The sequence below is a fragment of the Myotis daubentonii genome, chromosome 1 (assembly GCF_963259705.1).
Source record: "Myotis daubentonii chromosome 1, mMyoDau2.1, whole genome shotgun sequence".
Lineage (NCBI taxonomy): Eukaryota > Metazoa > Chordata > Mammalia > Chiroptera > Vespertilionidae > Myotis > Myotis daubentonii.
This window is the reverse complement of record NC_081840.1, coordinates 108506642-108528230: the sequence shown is the minus strand read 5'-3', so window position 1 is coordinate 108528230 and position 21589 is coordinate 108506642. Positions and strand designations below refer to the sequence as shown.

The 21589-nt window shown below is 40.7% G+C and overlaps 1 protein-coding gene across 12 annotated transcripts in view; it reads right to left on the bottom strand.

The window, feature by feature from the left end:
* Positions 1-21589, bottom strand: part of SIN3A (SIN3 transcription regulator family member A) — an 86738-nt gene that overhangs the window by 3385 nt on the left and 61764 nt on the right. For 9 of the 12 annotated variants that reach the window (XM_059656373.1, XM_059656381.1, XM_059656365.1 and 6 more), the window contains 5 exons: positions 20094-20263; positions 14956-15129; positions 9429-9521; positions 7949-8043; positions 390-597 (listed from right to left, as the gene is read on the bottom strand). In XM_059656373.1, coding sequence (XP_059512356.1) covers positions 390-597; positions 7949-8043; positions 9429-9521; positions 14956-15129; positions 20094-20263 — 740 coding nt within the window. Of the gene's footprint in view, positions 1-389; positions 598-7948; positions 8044-9428; positions 9522-14955; positions 15130-19767; positions 19902-20093; positions 20264-21589 lie in introns of those variants that run through there. The other 3 variants (XM_059656408.1, XR_009447571.1, XR_009447573.1) reach the window with 3 other exon arrangements.

Here is a 21589-nt window from a genome sequence, read left to right as displayed (position 1 = left end):
GGAGGAAAATTTGGACACACACACGCACACAGAGAGAATGCCATGTGAAGATGAAGGCAGATATCTACAAACCAAGAAGTATCAAAGGGTGCCAGCTAACTACCAGAGCCCAGAAGAGGCAAGCAAAACATTCTCCCTCACAGCCCTCAGAAGGTTCGAACCTACTCTGCCAACACTCTTAACTTGAACTTCGAGCTTTCAGAACTCTGAGACAATAAATTTCTGTTGTTTAAGTCACACAGTTTGTGTGGTACTTTGTTACAGCATCCTCAACAACCTAATACACCAGTTTACTCAATTCTTAAATCCAAGTGGAGGTGTTCATAAAGGAAGAGAAAAGACCAGCAGCCTCTGGGTTAGGCTGGTCCTGGCTAGGGAGAGGTTCTCACCTGATGAGCCCGGAGCAAGGCAGTCCTCCGATACATGTAGTCCTCGGACTTGATCACATACACCATCTTGTAGGAGTTCAGCTTGAACCTACACTCCAGTTTATCCAGGCTATCCACATTCTCCATGCTCTTCTTGCTGTTTCCTTCCTTCCCTTCCTTTTCTTGCTGTTCTCGACCACGCTGACACTTCCGGATCCGCCGCAGGTTCCTACAAAGCAGAAAGCCATGAATGATGAGAGCTGGTCCAGACAGATTTCCATGAATCCCCCAAGAGTTTTCCTTATTATGTGCCTTCACAGAACTCATCACAATTTTAGTTACATACATATAAAAAATGTCCAATGATTTCACTGTAAAAAAAACATTTTCAGCTGCAGGGATAAACAGAAAAGCAGAAATCTTCAACCACCTCCTACCACTAATTTTTCAAAAATCCCGCTTGCCTTGGCAGAGATAACCTCTGTCAGCAGTTTTGCTTTGAAATCTTCTAGGTCTCCCTGAAATAACATATGTAATCACTTGCTATGATTCTGCTTTTGGAATGTGTTCAAGACAAAATAGGATCACACTATAAATACTATTCTATTATTCTCAACTTTTCACTGACTCTAATGAAGATGTTATTTCACTACATATAGAATTGTCTCATTCTCTTCAATGGCTGCAGAGGAAATGTGCCTCAATTTACCATTCCTTAACAGAAATCAATCAGGGGTTCCTTTTCTGAACCACAGAGCACAGAAAATTATTTAAATGCCTATTTTCTCAATTATTCCAAAGATGGCACATAACTAATACTCTTCTACATACCCAGGAAAAGAGATTAACATCAACGGGTGCCTTAATAGGTAGGTAGAGTTTAATTCTCTCCAACAATAAGCAAAAAAAAGATTGTTAACTAGGCAATTACATTATTTCCAATACTTTATTAAAAGTACTGTTTCAGTGAGTATCTCTGTATACACGTATCTCTGTAGGACAGCAAGTTTTTGATCCAAGGACCCAAACTCTTTTCAATAGGTCTGTAAGATCAAAGCTATTTTCATAATAATACCAAAACATTATGTGCGCCCCCACCCCCAAAAGGAATGGAGCCCCGCAACCCTGCATGTGCCCTGACTCAAAATCTAATCGTGACCTCCTAGTTCCTGGGTTGACGCTCAACCACTTAGCCTCTTCAACGGGGGGCAGAAGTAACATTTTAAAATTAAATCCCAGCCCCTCGATTTACATCATTTTAATATACTGTAGGTAAAATGGGAACTACACAAGAAACACCTTTGTGTTCTGAAGTACAATGAAATCTTTGAAGAAAGGCATTTGAGCTCTGCTGAGTTGCAAATGGATCACCAATTTTACCTGAAAGAACTGACTAGTCAGTATAAGATATATAGCACATTTTTTTCTCAAAAATGAATAAGGGAGCCTGGCACTTCAAGGAAATCTACTACATATATTTGTTGTCAATAAGATTTAAGTTTTCAAGTAAAACTTTGAATTCTAGTAAACTGGGGCTTACCACCAAAAACTGAAAGCTTCTCATTATTTAAAGACTGGAGGCCCGATGCATGAAATTCATGCAAGAGTAGGCCTTCCTTCCCCGGGATGCTGGCACCGGCTTCCCTCTGGCACCCGGGACCAGGGCTTCCCTCGCAGCCCTGGCTTCATCTGGAAGGTCGTCTAGTCTAATTAGCATTTTATGCTTTTATTATTATAGATGTATTTGATGAGGTCAATGGCAATATTAATAAATGTGGTTTTGGGGCGAAACCAAGATGGCGACACAGGTAAATACCGGAAATTGCTGCCTCATACAACTACTTCAAAAATACAACTAAAAGACAAAACAGACATCATCCAGAACCACAGGAAGGCTGGCTGAGTGGAAATTCTACAACTAGGAGGAAAGAGAAAAGCACACTGAGACTCAGAGGAGGTGCGGAAGTGCAGAGGTACAGAGGCGCACGCGGAAAGGGCTGGCAACTGAGGACGCGGTTGTCTTTTTCAATCGGGAGGGAGTCTCAAGCTCCCGACTGCTTTGAATTCCAGTTCCGGGCGAGTCTCTAGGGACCCAGACTCATACAGGGAGAAACTGGACTGTCCGGCATCAGGCAGAACTCTCTCAGAGGTGCTTGCAGCGATTACCGGGACTCTGAGACTCGGGGCCTCTTAGGGCAGGGCTGAGGATCAGCCATAGCTGTTTGTTCCGCCCTGTTGATCCCCTGAGACCCCGCATCACCCTAGCTGTGCTCAGAGGCTTTTGCATATGAATGGCCTGGCCCTTTGCAATCTAAAATTACCTAACAAACTGCAGCTGGGTCAGAGAGACCCAGAACATCCAAGAGAAGGCCCAAGGCCCCACAGCAGCTTGCACTGCTTCACAGCTGGGCCTCATCTGGGCACCTCCAAACCCCAAACAAAGAAGAGGAATCTGCAGATCTCTCCATAGCTCCTGCTGGGTAGCCTCAGGCAGAGGCTAAATTAGCACCTCCTTAGAGATCCAAGAGCCAGTGTATCCAGTGGTCAGAGTGGGACCATCCAGATTACAACTCCTCAGATCCATAAGGAACACACTCAGGGAGCAGACTCAGTGAGCACCAAAGCCCCACTGAAGCAAATCTTGCCCCAGAAGGGTGTCTCCAGCACAGAAGTTCTCCCACTGTAGACACAGCTGATTCTCACAGCCAATTGGCCTGGAGGTCAATTCCTCCCAGTGATACCTACAACAATCAAGGCTTAACTACAACAAGACTGTGCAAAAAGCCCACAAAGGGGTGCACCAAGAGTGTCCACCTCTGGTAATTGGGGAGGCTGAGCCACTGGGCCCTATAGGACACCTAGCACAGAAAGATACTCTATCAACACAGGAAAGCAGCCAAAATGCAGAGACAAAGAAACAGGTCACAAATGACAGAAATGGAGGAAAGCAAACTACTGGATATAGAGTTCAAAACCACACTTATAAGGTTTTTCAAGAATTTTCTAGAAACTGCCGATAAATTTAGTGAGACCCTCAATAAATCTAGTGAGACCTTGAAGGGTATGAAAAAGGACCAATTAGAAATTAAGCATACACTGACTGAAATAAAGAATATTATACAGACATACAACAGCAGACTAGACGATCGCAAGAATCAAGTCAAAGATTTGAAATACGAAGAAGCAAAAAACACCCAACCAGAAAAGCAAAAAGAAAAACGAATCCAAAAATATAAAGATAGTGTAAGGAGCCTCTGGGACAACTTCAAGAGCACGAACATCTGAATTATGGGAGTGCCAGAAGAGAGAGAGCAAGATATTGAAAACCTATTTGAAGAAATAATGACAGAAAACTTCCTCTACCTGGTGAAAGAAATAGACTTACAAGTCCTGGAAGCGCAGAGAACCCCAAACAAAAGGAATCTAAAGAGGACCACACCAAGACACATCAGAATTAAAATGCCAAGAGCAAAAGACAAAGAGAGACTCTTAAAAGCAGCAAGAGAAAAACAGTCAGTTACCTACATGGGAGTACCCATAAGACTGTCAGCTGATTTCTCAACAGAAACTTTGCAGGCCAGAAGGGAGTGGCAAGAAATATTCAAAGTGATGAATAGCAAGAACCTACAACCAAGATTACTTTACCCAGCAAAGCTATCATTCAGAATTGAAGGTCAGATAAAGAGCTTCACGGATAAGAAAAAGCTAAAGGAGTTTATCACCACCAAACCAGTATTATATGAAATGCTGAAAGGTATTCTTTAAGAAGAGGAAGAAGAAAAAGGTAAAGATACAAATTATGAACAACAAATACACATCTATCAACAAGTGAATCTAAAAATCAAGTGAATAAAAAAATCCGATGAACAGAATGAACTGGTGAATATAATAGAATCAGAAGCATAGAAAGGGAGTGGACTGACAATTCTCAGGGGGAATGGGGTTTTGGGGGTGCTGGAAGAGAATGGACAAAAATCTTACACCTATGGATGAGAACAGTGGGGTGGGGATGGGCGGGTAAGGGCAGAGGGTGGGATGGGAACCGGGTGGAGGGGAGCTATGGGGGGAAAAAAAGGAACAACTGTAATAATCTGAACAATAAAGATTTAATTAAAAAATGTGTTTTTTTATATTGTAAAATGAAAATGTGTAAACATCTGGTAGGTCTGCATAACTTAGTGAATTACGATTTTCCAAATAACCAATTGCATGAAATTATAATACAATGCATGAAAAAGAATCAAACTACAAAATAAACCAATGGTTTGGGATAACTGTATAAAAAGATCATTGGTACTTTTATTGATATTATAACTAACCTTTAAGAAACTACTACTTAAAGAGCTTTGTTGTCATATCAAAGAATACATATTTGAGTAAGGCCAGATTTTCTTTGCATATTTCAACCAAACAACATAGTGCAACAAACTGAATACAGAAGCAGATCTAAGAATCCAGCTGTTCTTCTATTAAGCCAGTTTTGCAAAACTGTAATGCAATGCCACTCTTTCACTTATTTTTGTTTGGAATAGCTTTTTATTTATTTATTTATTTTTATTTTTTTAAAAATATATTTTATTGATTCTTTACAGAGAGGAAGGGAGAGGGATAGAGAGCTAGAAACATCTATGAGAGAGAAACATTGATCAGCTGCTTCCTGCACGTCCCCTACTGGGGATGTGCCCGCAACCAAGGTACATGCCCTTGACTGGAATTGAACCTGGGACCCTTGAGTCCGCAGGCTGAGGCTCTATCCACTGAGCCAAACCAGTCAGGGCCGGAATAGTTTTGTATTATAAAATTACTACTGGCTCAGTGCACAGATTTGTGCACATTGAAAGGAAATTAATTAGAAGGATTCATACAATAATTACATTACTGCAAAAAATTACATGTCAAAATACTGTCTACATATATAAAAGCCTAAGCGACTGAATGACTGGTTGCTATGACACACACTCACCACCAGGGGGCTTAAGCTCAATGCAGGAGCTGCCCCCTTGTGGTCAGTGCGCTCCCACAGTGGGAGTGCCGCTCACCTGACCGACCCGTCCTGGCGGCTCACCAGCCTAGTGGCAGCCACTCACTCCCTCAGTAGTTCTGCAGGTCCAATCTCCAGAGAACAGGACAGGCACTGACGGACCGGCACCGCTAGCACAATCCCTACAGCACTGCCAGCCTCCTAAAGTTGGCCTCAGGCACCGTGGCCGCTTCCCCTCCCTAGACATTCCGCAAGGAAGAAATGATATAAAAGTGGTCGCTAGGTGGCTCCCAACAACTGGCATGAATGTCAACGGATGTATCTGGATCCCGGCAAGGGCGTACCACTGCCTGCCTGGAGGGCCGATCGCATTCCATCCCCCCACACCTCCCTTGGGATGGGCACCAGATGCAGGGCTCACAGCTGGTAAGCGCTGCTGTGGCCACCAGAGCTTCTCCTGATTGGGACTGACTGGACGCAAGCCCGCGGCAGGAGCAGTGGGGCCGGGTTGAGTGGGAGCAGCAGGCAGGAGTGGCAGGCGGCATTGGACTGCCGGTTTCGACCCAATCCTGCAGGCCACCCTGAGGGACCCCACCCATGCACAAATTTGTGCACTGGGCCTCTAGTATATAATATAGTACTATAAAATTAAAATACAAAATATTTTAATATCGCCATTCACCCTTTCTCTATAATAGAAGTGTCAGAGATGAAAAAAATTAGTAAAATGTATATGAGAAGAATATATAACTTCATTAGTAAACAATATTCTGTTGACAACGTTGCTTTCTTTTGGCTTCAGAGGCACGTTGTGCCAATAGCTGGTCTTCAGAAATATTCTGTCAACGACATCGCTTTCTTTCAGTGTCAGAGGTACATTGTGCCAATAGTTGGTCTTCATATACATTATGGTGTCACAAGTGATTGGCGCCAGTGAGAGCTTTACATGTATCACACCAGCGCGAGTCAACATTTATTTTTAAATTGCCAGTGCACGACATATGTACCAGCCAACCAGCCGGTCAATCAGTCACTTAGCCTTTTATATGTATAGATTTCTGATAACATAACCTGTTTAGTATTATTGTTTTTAAAATGAATTCATTAACTTTTTAAACATTCTCAGTTTTAATTTCTAATGTGGTAAATGTTACTAGATATAATCCATCTAAACAAAAGCTTTTGGAGGTATTCAATCTCTAAAAGTGAAGAGGTTTCAAAGCCAAAAACACTGAGAACCTTAGCTATTAAGGCGAATTATTAGAAACCAAAGTTCTACGGTAAAGGTCCCATACATGAACAGCTCTGACCCCAGAATGATTGTATCAATTTATATCTCTCCCTGCCTATAATACACAGTCCTCGGGTTACGTTGGACTTGATGTACATCGTTTCGTGATTACGTCACCATCTCCCATTTATTTATTAAAAATAAAAACACCAAAAAACCCCAAAAAAGCCCCAGTTCCGTCATTTTGACATATGTATATATATGCTTTATGTTTTTTATTATTTATTTACCACAAGTAAAGGTCAGGAGTTGTTATCTTTCTTTAAATTTTTTTTTTACTGTTTCACTTCATTACTGCTGTGTATGTGCTCCATGTGAGTGACATAGGTGTTTATGTAGGTGGGTTCCGACTTATGGTGAAAATCGCGTTACATCTCGCCATAGGAACGGATCTCCGACATAACCCGAGGACCTACTGTAATGGGATAACATCTTTCTGGAAATGTAAGGCATGAAATTTCAATTCAAATTTTGGCAAGATTTTAATTTGGGGAAGGAAGAAAGCCCGTCTACTATAGCAAAACCTACTTTCTACTTTTGAAACTCTTCTTCAACCTCAGATAGAGGACCAGCATTACAATCTGCCTACACATGGGCAGGGTGAATTAAAAAGATTCTGTGAAGAGAGTTAACAAAGCAGGTCTAAGATTGCTATCCTTTGAGAGGCCTGCTTACACGGCTGTCCCTTGGGATATTGGATTTTGGGAGTTTCCACCATTCCCTAAATGACAAGAGTGGCCCTCCCTATGTAAGTTGTTTGCTCAAAATATATGGCTTATGCTGAAAATGTGGCTTTCCTTCTGGAAATCTGGAATTCTGGTATATGCTAGGCAGAAGGTGCCTACATGACTAGCACCCAATAAAAAACTATGGCACTGAGAGAGAATCTAATGAGCTTCCTTGGTAGACAGCATTTCAAACAGATTATCACAATTCATTGCTGGAGGAATTCAGTGTCCTGTATGACTCCAATGGAAGAGGATTCTGGGAAGCTTTTGCCTGGCTTTCTCTGACTTTGTCACAGATGACTTTCCCTTTGCTGATTTAGCTTTGTGTCCTTTTACACATCCGATATAATAAGGGAAGTAAATTGTCACTGATTATCTAAGACTCTCACTTCTCTGATGCTTTGGCAGGAGCTCCAGGTAAGCTTCTGTTTTAACAGCAACACAAACCTTGATTAGTGCCCTCAGCAGAAAGAACTATGAATAGAGTAAGTGAAAAACAAGAATCTGAAAAGACATTTAACTTTCTGTTGCTTAACTATGCACAAGTGTATCCTGCCAATGCATGAGTTGGTTCACTTACCTTGGGAGAAATACTGGTTTCCGTGCCAGATGCTCACGAAGCTCAGGAGAGGTAGTATCAGAATTCATGTATCGCTCCACATAGTCTGACCAGCGCTAGGATTATAAACACAAACCAGTAGTGGGGAGAGGGCAAAAACCTGAGCTCTATCCTCCCTCATCAGCAAATTATATGACTAAAATGTCTAAAATTCCTAAAATTTCAAGATAAAAAAGGTATGTTCCCACAATGACATGCTTGCTACTTGGTATTGAAACACAGCTTTGAAAGTCTGTTAGATCAGCTATTTTCAACCTTTTTCATTCATGGCACACATAAACTAATTACCAAGATTCTGTGGCACATACTCTGGCAGGGTGGGTGGGTTGGAGCATCATCCTGTATACCAAAAGGTTGTGGGTTCACTTCCCGATCCAGTGCATATGGGAGGCAACCAATCGATGTTTCTCTGACATCAAAGTTTCGCTCTCTTTATATCCCCCCTCCCTAAAAAAAAAAATATATATATATCCTCAGGTGAGGATTAAAATAAAAAAATAAAAATTACAATTCTGTGGCACACCAATGTATTCTTTGCCAATATGACAAAAAAAAAAAATAGGTATAATTTTGATTCAGTCACACCAGACAGCTATTATTATATTGGCTGTCATTTTTTTATTTGACAATCTAAAGGGAGAGGTTAGTGCTCCTAACTAAATAGGTATTGCATGTTTTAGAAATTTTTGTGGCAAACCAGTTGAAAGTCACTTCATTAGATAGCAAAACCCAGTTTCTCCCAGATACTTAAAAGTTACCAGAAGTCATAAATATGTATCAGATGGTTTATTCACAAGTTTTATTTCCTCACAGAGCATTTTTGTTAAATAAAATATTAGTGGCAAATGTTTAAAAATCAGTATCTTTCACATTAAAATCCGGACTTCTGGCATCTCTTTAAAAAAATTTAATGATTTGGTAACCATAAGCCAATATTCCCACAAAACAACAGTCTCCCTTCCATATTCCCCCAACATCATACATGTGGCTTACATCCTCATTAATATTACCAGTTAGACCCAGCTATGATAATCAACTCACTCTGTCTACTCTGTGGAGGTAGAGAACTCCTAGCTTCATCTAACCCAATAAAAAGTAAACATGACACAAAAAATCAAGATGAAATAGGGCAGATGCCACTTCATTTGTTGTTTCTTACACTTTAGGACAAAAACAGGAAAGGTGCCAACCATGAGGTTTCCTCAGAGGAGATGGCTTTACTGAGAGTAGCTAAGACTGCCATCAATCCCAAATAGCAACTCCAGATAGCCCTTCTCTTCAGCTGAAGACATGGCTGAAATGATCTGTTCTTTAAAGAGCATCAGGTTCTGACCCTTAAGCAGACCTATGGCTGTCTTGGCCTTCAAGAAGACAATCAATGAGGAGTCTCACAGGACATGACCGCTCCCTCAGCAAAGCTTCTGCAATATACTTGTCATACCTCTGCTTCTACAGGGTCATCTGAGTTCTCCTCTTCTGTGTCCAAAAGCTCAATAGTCAGCTGAACCTGGCCTTGGCTCTGAATGAACATAAGCTGCAAATAAGAAACCTGAGTGTAAACAAAAGACCATCTCCAAAGCTATAAGCCAGCTTCTTAAGGGTTGAGAGGCAATAAAGTCATACAACTCTGTTCCAATGGAAGAAATGAGGAAGACAAAAACTTAGGAGGCAGGTGATTAAAAAGGCAAAAGTTTAATCTCGCTACCAGGAAAATGAAATGTTAGTGCAAAAAGCACCATTTTATATTTCATACTTCTTAAATTATCTAGAATAATCAATGTCAATAAGAGTGCTTTAAAGCCAGAACTATACAATGTCAAAGCCATTTCACTTGATAATCCCATTTCTAGGACTTAACACAAAGATGTAAACAAGTCTATAGTATCCTATATAATAAAAGCCTAATATGCTAAGTGTCTGGTTGACTGGTTGGCCGTTCAACCAATCAAAGCGTAATATGCTAATGATATGCTGAGGCCACTCAACCGCTTGCTATGACGTGCACTGACCACCAGGGGACAGATGCTCCAACCGGTAAGTTAGCTTGCTGCTGGGGTCTGGCTGATCGGGACTGAGCAAGAGGGGCCAGACATGCCCTGGAGCCCTCCCTCGGTCCCTCCCTGGCTGGCCAACCTCCCACATTTCTCCCTGGCCCTGACTGTGCACCAGTGGGGTGCCTTGGCCTGGCCTGTGCCCTCTCGCAATCCAGGACCCTTCAGGGGAAGGAGAGCAGGTTTCAGCCCCATCCTGCAGGCCAGGCTAAGGGACCCCACTGGTGCATGAATTTGTACACTGGGCCTCTAGTTTTAAAAAAGAAGGAACCTTCTCAAACAAAGTGAAGATGAAAACATGAACACAACCAAGAGGAGCAACTGCATTTCCACTGCAATAAAGATTACCTGAGGTATCACACACACCATGGGGGTAAGGAACACAAAACACTGAAGTATTTAGAAGTGATCTGCTATAACAGTATCAGTCATATTGGAAGTTCTTCAAAAGCAAGTCATGTGCTGCACAAAAGAACTATCAAATGATGATGGCACATGGATTGCCCTTTCAAAAACCCTAGGACTCTCACTGTCCTTACCCTAAGGGATTGCTGCAGACAAGGTCATGATTCAAATCACATGGAAGATCAGCACTTAAAAGGAAACTTGAGAATAATTTATTTCAACCTCCTTGGTTTACACAGAAAAAAACCCTAAAATTCAGAGAGTAAATAAGCAGGACTAGAAGCCAGCTATGGTTCCTGATTTGTTCTGGAGAAGCTTTAGAAATTCTTATCTGCTAGTCAAATTTAAAACATGACAAGAACATAATATATACACAAACACAAACGAAGTTACTTCTAAAATAGATGTGAAGAAACACTGCCTCCAGGACTATGCTAAACCCCTGTCACTAGGATGATCCTAGAGCAGGGGTGGGCAAACTTTTTGACTCGAGGGCCACAATGGGTTCTTAAACTGGACAGGAGGGCCGGAACAAAAGCATGGATGGAGTGTTTGTGTGAACTAATATAAATTCAAAGTAAACATCATTACATAAAAGGGTACGGTCTTCTTTTTTTTTTTTAGTTTTATTCATTTCAAACGGGCCGTACTTTGCCAACGGCTGTCCTAGAATCTCTAGATTAGTCCTATTGCTCTAAAGAAATCACCCTTCAAAGTGATATTGAGTAGGCAGTCTATTCTCTACATCAGTGGTTCTCAACCTTGGCTGCACATTAGAATCACCTGGGAATCTTTTTAAAATCCTGATTTCTGGGCCTCATCCTCCGGAAATTCTGTTTCTTTGTTATGGGGTGGGGCCACAACATTAGTAACAAAGAAACAGAATTTCCGGAGGATGAGGCCCAGAAATCAGGATTTTAAAAAGATTCCCAGGTGATTCTAATGTGCAGTCAAGGTTGAGAACCACTGCTCTACATGCTTAAAATTGAACTCAATTTCATCCCAACAGGCTCCTCCACCTGTATCCTCTCTTGCTAGGCCCTTCCCCATGTGTTTACCCACCTCCCTCACCTCTGTAACCACTCTCCAAGCCTTAACTAGCTTCATTATTAGACTGCTCACACTTATCACCCAAATTTGGTTAACTGCCTCCAGGAGTAAACTCGCCTCTGATTAGTCCACATCTTCTTAATCAGTGCTACCAAACTGTTTTCCTGAAAATTCAAATCCAGTGGGATATTTAGTCCTTAATAATGCCTCACTGTTCATCAACCACAAGAAAATCCAAACCATTTACTTACTAAAGATCCTCTACCACTTGGACCCCCCCTGTCTACATGCCTCTTCCACCAATATCCTCCCTATACTTCATTTACTCAACACACAGTTACTGAATGTTACTACTTAACAGACAGGATATATGGTAAATAGGAACATGGGCCTCTTCCCATGCTCTAACTCCCCCTCCCACCCTGTGGGAATAATAGTGAAGGCCATCTGTAAGCAGACTGTGCGACCTTGAGAACCTGGCTAGCAACTCCGTCTAAGAAAGGTCAAAGACAAACGGCTTCTAGATGTCAGCCTGGATTATAAACAGCTAGTGTTTCAATTTCACAAATCTTGTGCATATGCTCCTCCCCCTTGCATGCCCTGTTTCTCTGTTTTCTGTATTCTATAAAACCTGTGTTGGGAAAGTCTGGGTGGTGGCAAAAACAATAGCACCGACCAGCTACCCCCATCGGGACTTCATGGGACAGCTTCTTTGGCAGTAGCCGGTGCAGCAGTAAACTTCACTGGTCAGCACCTAAGTCCTAATAAACCCATGTCTTTCACAGCTAACCATTTCTTTGGAATCCACAAACAATACCTGAGATTTTCTGGGACCTCAGCACTTTGCATAACACAGGGGCACGCTCAAAAGAGAACATAATTTCTTCTTTGGAGAAGATTAATTTAGTAAAGTAAATAGGAATATAAGCAGCTATATTTAAATTACAACTAAGTAACCACAAAGGTACTATTTTAGAGACATGAGCAATATGCTGTGGAAATAAATAATTCCCTCTTCAGTGAGCTGAGAAAGATTTCACACTTCACTGAAGTGACCCTCAGCTGGGCACTGAAGGATAAAGAAGATCAATCCAATTTCAGAGAAATTATGACAGAGACAACTGTATTTTAATAAGTACATAAAAAGAACTACACCCCCCCCCCCCCAAAAAAGGTGAAATGTATGAATAAGGAATACATAGTAGGGCAACAGTAGAAAACAGGGAAATGTGAATTTAAGTAATTTTCTAACCATCTTCAGTGGTTCTCAATCTTCCTAATGCCGCGACCCTTTAATACAGTTCTGCATGTTGTGGTGACCCCCAACCATAGAATTATTTTCGTTGCTACTTCATAACTGTAATTTTGCTACTGTTATGAATCATAATGTAAATATCTGATATGCTATATGTGTTTTCTGATGGTAGCGACCCACAGGTTGAGAACCGCTGATTCTAACTGGAAAAAAATAAAAGAAGTTTGATAAACCAATTGACCAAGGAAATCAATGCTCTTATGCAAGTGTACACTGGTACAGCCTAACATTTTGGAGAAATGACAATATCCATTAAAATAAAAAATCTAAAATATGTATCCCTTTGACCAAATAATTTCACTTTTTGTCTCTACCCAAGGTAAATACTAACACATGCACACAAGGATACAAATACACGAAAATGCTGTTCAATGTAGCCCTATTTGAGATAGTTAAAACAAACAAAACAAAACAAAACAAAAAAACAGTTTAAATGCTCACCCATAAAAGAATGATTTTTTAAAAAAATACGGTACATTTATATTATTAAGTATGATACAGCAGGTGAAAAAAACTGAGCTGGATCTACATAAACCAAAATAAGCAATTCTAAGACATACTAAGTGGAAAAAAAGCAGGATGTAGAATATGCACAATCTAATATTTGTTTCTACATATACATACACCTGTATGTAAATGCACAGAAAAGGGTCTGAAGGAACATAGATAGTTAAAAAGCCTGAATGTAGAATGTACATAGGAAAAATAAAGGGAGAGGAGGCTGAAGGTGGGTGGGGAGTGGCAGCAGAGGGTTTAAAGGGCTGCTTATGTTTAGCTTACTGCTAACATATTAAATTTTATTCTCTATGTACTAGTAAACATTTTAAAGAAGAGGATCACTGTAGTGACACCATTTTCCTGGCTACAAAGCCTTTCTTCCTGCTATTCCCCCTGATAATTATTTTTATGTACAGGGCGAATCTGTCCAATCCTTCATAAGGCCCTGGCCACAATTTAATACCCTGTTTAAACTCTTAATGGGTGGGGAGGCTAATTCTGTTTCACCATCAAAACTAACACACAGCAAGCTCATAACAAACATTTATAGATTTAAACCCTGAAAAACTTAGGGAATCTCTTCTGTAGTGGGAAGGTCCTCAGGTATTAGAACATCAGATCTGAGGACTGAACTGAAAAACTTGCTTCCCGTTCTTTGATTCTAAATTAAGCAAACATTACTGGTACTGAATTAGAAACGAAAACAACTGAAAGTAGAAGTAGACAAAAAAGTAAAACATTTGGAGTAGGATCATTAAACTATATGGAACATACCCAAATAGAGCAAACTGTTACTTAGCTTTCTTCCCTGTTCAGCCAATCACAAACCTTAATCTGCATCACGTGACTCTGCCCTTCTTGTGTGTAAATACATACAGGCTTTGCTCAACTATACATATTTATTACATAGCTGCAATCATAATACACATACTTTTGTATCCTTTTATTTGCTTCAATATTTTTATAATTTATAATTAATTTAAAAGGGCTGCAAAATATGCCATCCAAGTATTTATTTATACAATAGAGTACCATTAACCACTCCCATAGTGGGTTGGACATTTAGGCTGTTTCCAGCGATATACTTTTCAAATCAGCTATTACAATGATGGAAAACTGGAAACAACTCAGGTTGTCAAATAAGGCAGGCATGAAATATCAAATAGTCACAAAAAGATGCTGAAGACTCACAGGTATTGCTAATTGCGTAAAAACAACTTACAGATATATATATATTCTAGAAATGTAATCAATGATTATTTCTGGGAAGAATTGTAGTCAATTTTTCTTTTCTCTGCATTTCTTATCTTTTCTACAACAATCAAGGGTTACATTTTTAAACATTTTAAAACAATATACTTACAAAACACTATCATATGAAAAAACATTCAAAGAAAAGCAGAAGACAAAATTATAAAAATCATATAAAACAAGCAATTTTTTATAAAGGCAAGAAAGTACATAGGAGACTTTACTTCTATTTTCCCATGTTTTTTGTATATTCTCCAGTGAGCTCACAGGAACTCTAAGGAGGTTCCAGCAGTGGAATCACAGAGTCAAAACACTCTGCTCTTTGATTTCTGGTAGAGATGATCCCAACAACTTCCCCTGTTACCAGCACAATTATTGACTACATGAGTAACTCTCACCTTAAAGCAGTTCTCCTCTGACATGAGCTGTTCGGCTTTCCGCTGATATGCTGACTCCAAGAGACTCCTCGAAGTCTGTGTGTTCAGCTGGCCTCCAGTAGCCCCATTATTGTTTTCTGCCAGGTAAAGGTCAGTCACTTGTACACAGATCTCATCACTCACAATGTGCTGCAGCTGGAATCAAGCAAAGGCAACTAGACAATGAATCAAGAAAATACTTCTCCTTGTCATACACTCAACCTTTCTTTGATAGTTTCAGTTACTCAGCTCAAAAAGAGGTTTTGGGAATTGGTAATTTTTAAAAATCAGTCACACAAAACCATTATTATTTTTTTCTTGGAGAATAACTAAGCCAAAATCTTCAGCCATATCACCGGTCCATGAGTAAAATATTCATATATATTTAAAAGCAAAACTACAGCCCTAGCTGGTTTGGCTCAGTGGATAGAGCGTCGGCCTGCGGACTGAAGGGTCCCAAGTTCGATTCCGGTCAAGGGCATGTACCTTGGTTGCGGGCACATCCCCAGTATGGGGTGTGCAGGAGGCAGCTGATTGATGTTTCTCTCTCATCGATGTTTCTAACTATCCCTCTCCTTTCCTCTCTGTAAAAAATCAATAAAATATATTTTTAAAAATAAATAAAAGCAAAACTACAGACAATGGTTATTAATGTGCTACCTATTTAATAAAGTTCTAAGGAACTTGAAAAAATTTTTTTACATGAAAGAAAATTCCCATGGACGCCTATTTGTAGGGCACTTCTCTACCATTTACAACTTGCTTTCATACATATTCTCATTTGATCCACAACTACCTTCGGAAGAGTCTGGAGAGGGGTGTTCTGATACATGAGACAAATTTACATGTTTGATAATAAAACTCACTGTGTACCCAAGGTGAGGAGAGGGACCTTCGAGAACCATGAAAGCAAGATCCATGTCTATATCCCCAGCCCTAATACAAAGTCTGAAACTCATTAAGTATTTAAGAAACTGTTGCTGAATTAACTGCCAAGGGCCTCAGCTGAAGGAGCAGAGTCAGGACTAACATTCAAGCTTTCTGACCCCTAGGACCAATATTCTTCCTATCCACCTATTTTCCTACATCTGATAAAGTATAGTACTTAAATTATATATAATGTTAATGAACTCATTTCAAAACAGGTCAATCATGATGGACTACTGCTAACTTTTGTGACTATCTTATTAAATTATCTGATGACTAGAAAGTTGAATCTTTCAGTTTACATTTCCATGAATCATGGCAATACTTCTATTGTGAAATAAAAATTTCCTCAAATAAAACTACCCATTACAATGCCAGAGAATGTTAAAAACAAAAGAAACAGATAAAGCAGAAAGCAAAAAGTTAACTGCAATATCAGCTTGTCTATTTTATTTTAAAATTCTCATAACTACTAAGCCATTCTATTTTTAGGAAGGTGTGTTCCTTTTGAAGTGCTAGTAACTATAACAACTACTTATTTTTAAAAGTCTTAAATAACAAGTACGTGTATTTGTACATAAATAAACACAGTGCAAGGTCAGAGGGTGAATGATTTGAGGGCAGTCTAAAAAGCCACAATTGGAGATGATTAAATAAATAACAATTAGTACAGACAATTGATTCTAATGGAGAATTAAAATAATGCTCATGACAACTTGATAACATAGAGAAAAGCTTAAGATAGTGTTTTAGAGAGAAAAAAAAGCAGCTTAAAGAAAATATATTCAAAGCATGGTCTCTACCATGTTGACACTTATACTTTACTAGAGGACCGGTGCCTGGATTCATGAACTGGTGGGGTCCCTAGGCCTGGCATGCGCCCTCTCGCAATCTGGGACTCCCTGGAGGATGTCGGAGGCCTGGTGCATGGATTTGGCCCAATCCCTGCAGGCCAGGCCGAGGGACCCCACTGGTGCACTGGGCCTCTAGTATGCATATAAGATCTTTGGTTAATCTCTTCCTGCACTCTCCCCTCCCTCTCCCCTCTGAGATTCATCAGTCTGTTCCATGTTTCCATGCCTGTGCATTGAACGTCTGACCCCTGGTGGTCAATGCACATCATAGCTACCGGTCGAACAGTCGGACACTTAGCATATTAACCTTTTGTTATATAGGATACCTTCTTGTTAAAGTAGACCAGGTCACTAACTCCCCATTCCTACTCTGTTCTTGGATATTTGGCCCCTTCTAGAGTCTTTGGAAAGGGCATCACTATAATTCAGGGACAACTAGATAACTCCACACCCAAGCTAGGCTGGTCAGATTCTCACTCCTGCTAATCTGAAATGGGACAGTAAGTGTGCACGGTAGACAGAAGAGCATCTGGATGGAAATATCAGGTAATGTTTGGGTCAGAGGCACTGCCATGGAAAGCCAAGGCTGGTGGTAGGTGGAATGGGGGTTGAGGATCCAATGTTCATTTGCAGAGAAAAGCATTAGAATGAAACAGATGTCTAGAAAAAAAGCATTCAGGCAAGAGGGGAAAATGTCCCAATCCAATTCCTATGTGATCTGGGCATATACTGAGTTCTGTACTAGCTACCTATTTTATTCCTAAAACAAATCCCTCTTAAACTAGCCTGGAAATGGTAAGATAAATGTATGGATTGACCCTGAAATATAAGTTCTACCTCCAGTCAGGACTGAACTTAGGGAGAATACCAAGTGAGATGAGGTGAATGAGAGAAGATATGCCTTCAATTGAGGGGTTAAGAGGAGAACCATGAACATAGATTTTCAACATACTGAATTAGGGTTTCTGGATGAAACCTGTTTCCATATAAAAGGACTAAATGTTATATATTATTGACTCAAAATCATAACCCGGTGCTTCTAGTAAATGAACTAATTATATTTATTGTTTCAAAAAAAAACCAATCTTGGCTTATAAAAAGTTAGTTTTAATGATGTTACTCCTACCTGTAGCAGCAGCAAACTAACTTGTAAGCAGAAAAATAAGCATATGACAACTTTTAGGGGATGTTAACAGGGTTAGTCTCTCAAAAATTATGACCATAGCTAATTATATCCATACAATGATTTCTGCCAGTCATGATATAGACCTCTTAAGGAAAGGCCTAATAACTTCTTCAACTTTCAGGAAAAAACTATCTGCTTGATAACTTTCGTGAAGATGCCAAAATTGAGAAGCGTTTTCCCTGACTCTGAGAAGCTGCTATGGGAGGGATGCAGAGTCATGGGTACTCTACAAAGGATTTCATACTTTATCCCAAGGAAACAGTGGAGCAACAAATTTTTCTTTCCATAGTGGCAGTGTAGACTTCAGAATTATCTTTTTGCCTTTCCTAAGTTTTCACTTTATTTATTTTTTGTTAATCCTCACCCAAGGATATTTTTCTATTGATTTTGAGAGAGTGGAAGGGAGAGAGAAAGACACAGAGAGAAACATCGATGTGAGAGAGACACATCAATTGGCTGTCTCCTGTACGCACCCCAACCACAGCTGGGGATTGAGCAACTGAGGTACGTGCCCTTGACTGGAATCAAACCTGGGACCCTTCAGGAGGGGATGTGCTGGGGGCCAGCCCCAGTGGTCCAGGGGTTCCCAAAGGTGTGGACGGAGTCGGCGAAGAATGTTTTACACGGAGACAGCGTTCAGAACTCTCTAGCTTTCCTTAGTCTCCGTGGATCTTCCCTGTGTCTGGCTGAGGCCTCAGAGAGAGATCCCAAGGCAAGCTGAGCCTTTATTTTATAGTGAGAGGTAAACAAGGTAGTGGTTACCAAAGTTACACTGTTCTTGTGAGTTTCACTTGTTTACACTGTTCTTGTGAGTTTCACTTGTTTACACCATGGTTAGCACTTCCTCAGCCCATTAGCTTCCCAGATAAGATCTAGGGAGTGTTACAAGGTCAAGCCTAATTATGCTAAGAGGACTGTGCCCTCTAAGCTGGAAATTGTTTGTGACTTTGCCCACAGGTCAGTCCGAGGCTTAACCCTATATCAGCTCCCTACATCTCACTCTTCTTTTATTTTTTAAGCTACTATAATGAGAGTTTTTAAGCTACCATAATGACAGTAAAACTTAAGCATCAAACTTAAGCATCAAGAACAAAACTCTGGCTATTAAAGCAATAACAAAATAATGCCAATGCAAAACCCAAAACATTTTAAAGCTTAAACATAACATTTTTAAAACTAGTAAGAATAATAAAACAATGGCAATGCAAAACAGCAATAAGTGAGAAATCAAACCACAGTAACATCTTTCTACCAAATGAAAGTTTCTTTTGCCGATTTACTCAGAGTCCTCCAATTTGGCTGAGAAAGTAGCTTCCACTTCTTGCTTTTCTACCATCTGCTGGGCCTCAGTTATTAACTTCTTCAGCTGAGGCCAGAGAGAAAGATCCACGGAGACTAAGGAAAGCTAGAGAGTTCTGAATGCTGTCTCTGTGTAAATCATTCTTCGCCGACTCTGTCCACACCTTTGGGAATCCCTGGACCCCAGCAGGGATGGGCGTAGGGGGGTGTGCTGCTCTATACACTGAGCCAAACCGACTAGGGCAAGTTTTCACTTTAAAGATAGTAGAGCACCAACTACACACTCCCTTTGGAAGTTGAGAACTCAAGGCATAATGTATACTATTTGCTATAAAATTATCATTGCAATAGAGAACATCAATCATATTTACAAACACCCAGGGTGCCACAGCAACAAGCCACAAACCTAACTCAGAGAGATGATCTATAAAACCCTTTCTGTAAAAAGAACTTCAAATATTAAATGAAGAAAGTATATAGAATTACCAACACCTATAGAAGAGAAAAGGCTACCAGCAGAGAGCTCACCCCTGGTAGACGAGAACAGAGCTGAGCCTCCTGGGCAGAGATCAGGGTCGGGACCAATGCTGGCTCAACAGCCAGCCAGCAAGAAAGAGCCAAACATCAGGTGTGAGGCAGGCTCATCCGATTATGAGGGCACACTGAGCAAAGCAGAGGAGTCAGTTATGTGGCTGAAGTGCTGCCACTTTGTTAACGGGAGATATCCCCACAGCACATTCACTTCCTCTCCCCTCTATAGAAGCATTCGTACATAAGCATCATTATAAACCCTTTCTTTGTGCCTGGTCCATCTTTAGGCAAGGCTATCTTCCTGTACTCACCCTCGCCCTCACCTGTCTGACGATGCTCTGGATGAGCTTGTCCATGGTGAAGGCAATGTAGGCATGAATGGTGAACATCTCTCGCAGTGAATCTTCATATTGTGATGAGTCAATGTTGCCATCCAGCAGGCTCCGCACCATATCCAGGAAAGCTGGGTAATAATCTTCTACATCAACATCCACTGTGGGAGAGATGGGACAGATGAGGCTTTACCCTGCTAGGAAAAGATCAGGAGAGCAGGCAGGGCAGGTCCCAGAGATGGCCTAAGGAGCATTGAATAAACCAACCCTAGATACTCAAAGCATGCCTCCTCAATCTGCAGAAACACAATCTGACAGGCAGCTACAATCAGCAGCTCTATCAGAGGACAGTGATTCTGCAACTTCACCAGCAGCTTCCAGAACTCTGACCATGCCAGAAAGACACTTAGTGACAGGCTGGGCTCTGCATAAGAGAGCAAAATATCCCAGGGAAGAAGTTTCTTCAAAAAGTTGTTGGCTCCCCTGCTGAGAGAAAACTATCACCACCCTCCCACCCCAACCTCTGCCTGTGAAGAGCATTCCTCACATGAGTCACTTGCTCACCAAGCTATTTCCATGAAACATAGAGGGACAGAGGAGAAAAGAGGATAGAGTCACACTCTAGCATTGGGAAACCCTCAGGAACAGAATAAAGGGTGAGCAAATTAAATCCTCTATGAATAATAAAGTCATGTGCATCTGTCAAAGTCCTTTTGTTTCAAAATGGATTCCCAATGCTGTACTTCACAAATTGCACAGTGATTTGTGCTGCACATGAACCACTTCTGCCACCAGCTGGAATTTTATCAGTTGTGACAGAGACGTTGGAAACTACCAGAGTGCACAGGAATGGTGAAAGGGCTCTTGACTGCAGCTTACTAAAATAAGACCCATTTATTTACACAAGGCTCAAAAACATGCAGATTTGAAAGAGGCATGAGGAGGCTACTGGTATATTGGTTGGGTGTTGTTTCTTGACCTAGGTACTGGTTACACAGGTGTGTTCACTTTGTAAAAGTTCACTGAGCTATACAATTTGGATTTGTATGCTTTTCAGTATGTGTTACACTTCAATAAAAAGCTTTCACTTGCCCTGACAGGTTTGGCTCAGTGGATAGAGTGTCGGCCTGCGGACTGAAGGGTCCCAGGTTCGATTCCAGTCAAGGGCATGTACCTTGGTTGCGGGCACATCCTCAGTACGGGGTGTGCAGCTGATCGATGTTTCTCTCTCATTGATGTTTCTAACTCTCTAACCCTCTCCCTTCCTCTCTGTAAAAAATCAATAAAATATATTTTAAAAAAAAAGAAAGCTTTCACTAAAATGACATTTGGTCACCAGTTTGTAAAGTATATACAGGGGCAAAAAGGCTAAGAGCAAAAGCTGAGTCCATTTATCTGCAGTGTGATGGACTCATTCAAGACAAGCAAAACAGGACAATTACTGTTTAAGAGCAGCAACTGGCTTGAGTTTCATTAGAATATCACCT